At 39.8% G+C, this 2401-nt stretch overlaps 1 protein-coding gene across 1 annotated transcript; it reads right to left on the minus strand.

Moving 5' to 3' along the window:
* Positions 1 to 1362: 1362 nt before the first annotated feature.
* LOC106876222 (uncharacterized) lies at positions 1363 to 1707 on the minus strand. Its single transcript, XM_014924696.1, has one exon. The coding sequence runs from the start codon at positions 1705 to 1707 to the stop codon at positions 1363 to 1365; it is 345 nt and encodes a 114-aa protein (XP_014780182.1).
* Between the last annotated feature and the right edge of the window lie 694 nt (positions 1708 to 2401).

Genomic DNA, 2401 nt, shown 5'->3' on the forward strand with positions numbered 1-2401 from the left:
GTGTGTGTGTGTGTGTGTGTGTGTGTGTGTGTGTGTGCGTGTGTGTGTGTGTGTGTGTGTGTGTGTGTGTGTGTGTGCAATTTCGTTGGAACGTTTCTTGGTAAATACAATCTAATAACTTCTGGCAAGAGTAAAACCTCGTAAGCATTTCATGTCACCTTAATTTTGTTAAGTGCGAAGTTCTGTAGTAATAAAGCCAAACGGCCAATAATGGAAAATAATTTCGTTTAGATTAGATGTGAAACGGGGATCCGTTTTTTCTTTTTACTTTTTTTTTCTGAAATATATATAAATTGTTTCTACGCATGTGTATTTATATAGTGTTATATATGCTCAGTGTGTGAATCTTCTTATGCTTTTCATGAAGTATATGATATAAAAATGTGTATCTCTGAATACAGATGTGTTTATGAGTGTATTTATTTGAAGTGTATTTGGTATGCGTGAGTATGTAGTAAATTTACATGTCCCTTCAGTTAGCTACAGAAATAATGTCTATGTTACATTCAAAAAGCATTTTTTCCACTGCAGTGTCAGATAATGCTTTGTGATTATTTCGCTCTTATTCGCTGTGTAAATCGAGAGTTCCATTTCCAGAGAATAAATGCAATAAACTCATTTTACATGCTGACAATGGTAAACATGGTTACTATGAAATCTTTATAATGAGTTAATACCATTATAATTATTGAAGGCAATCGTTGTTATGTAGAGGTAAGTTTCTGGCGAGACAGTTCTCCGACACGGTTTCGATCTCCAGTTACTTATCTACAAATTCCTATGGAGAAAGTGTATGCACCAAAATTTCTGTTCTTCATTTCAAAAACACATAGGCATTTTTTTGTGCACAGTAGTTTATCTGACGAGAAATTTGATATTATTTCTCGAGGCGGGTGAAGTGATTTCGATTTGCAAGCGAATCAAAACTATTTCACTTCATTAGCATCTCTAATTCCTTTCTGAAAAGCTTGAATGACATCATTTCTCATTTTCCTGGCTAAAACTTCAGTCTGTAAACCCTCGTAATAATTATATATATTACATTTATGATTATGAGAAACGAATCAAAGACTTGGCTTCGGTCACCAGTTGGGAGTGTTTTAATAAACTTCGCAAAGTCTATATGAAGAAATAATCAGAAATGTTCCACAGGGTAGTGAAACACTAAGTTAAATGCTTAAAGTGGAACACTAGGTTAAATGCTTAAGGTGAAACACTAAACTAAATGCTTGATGTCACATCCATTCCCTACGAGAGTCTTCTTTCAAATCAAATCAAATCAAATCAAATTTATTGGCAGGAGAAGAGCACAATGTGCTAAAGCCATGTAAAAAAGAAAAACAGTTATTGTTATATACAGTTTTATACATAGTCGCCACAGTTGTCCAGAGCCTCTTTGAACAGGGGAGTGGTGGGCAGTCGAATGACATCTTGTGGTAGCTTGTTCCACGGGGCTGCGATACAGACGGAAAATGTAGCCTTCCGCCTGTTGAGTCGAAAGTGTCGGGGATAGAGTTTGCGATCATGCCCACGAAGACTTCTATCTGGAGCAGGGATGAAGAACTCCGCAAATGGTAGGTTTACATTCCCGTTGAAGATGTTGAAAGCCAGGATGAGATCTCCTCGCATTCTCCGTTGTTCGAGTGAAGGTAATGCCAGTCGTTGGAGAGGTTCCTCATACGTAAGCTTAGGCAAGCCCGCAACCATTTTAGTGGCTAAGTGCTGAACCCGTTCCAGGTGCTGAATATCTTTCTGGAAATATGGGCTTGAGGCCTGGATGCATTATTCGAGGACGGGTCGAACTAGAGTGACGTATAAAGGCCGAAAGACATCCATTGATAGGTCGACAAAAGACCGGCGGATGAGAAAAAGATTCCTTCTGGCTTTGTTTGCTGCCTCGATACACTGTCGTGTTGGTTTAAAAATAGTATCAAGAATCTACTGAGCTTGATTCAATTGACTATACTCCCTTGTTACAAGTTTATGGTATTTTTCAAGGTAAATTATTATTGCTGTTGCTGTCATTATTATTATTATTATTATTATTATTATTATTATTAGAAGTGACGAACAGGGTGGCCAACCTCACCCAGAAATGGGCTGAGAGGAAGCTCTCCTTGAAAGGTCGAGCGGAGGTAGCGAATGCGTACATCGCATCCGTCATCTATTACCGTTTGACCGTCGTCCCTTGTCCCGACCGCTGGTTAACCAAGATAGTACGCTTGCTCTTCAACTTTTTGTGGAAGGGTCAGGTACCACTGGTCAGGCGCTCTATCTGCTGTCAACAGCCGCTGAACGGAGGCCTTGGCATGCCGTGGTTGCTGATGCGCAAACATGCGCTCGGGCTACGACATCTCAGGCGCTTCCTGGACGGTGAACAGGTGTGGTCGCCTTTCGTCAG

The sequence above is a fragment of the Octopus bimaculoides genome, chromosome 5 (genome assembly GCF_001194135.2).
Source record: "Octopus bimaculoides isolate UCB-OBI-ISO-001 chromosome 5, ASM119413v2, whole genome shotgun sequence".
NCBI classification, from domain to species: Eukaryota; Metazoa; Mollusca; class Cephalopoda; order Octopoda; family Octopodidae; genus Octopus; species Octopus bimaculoides.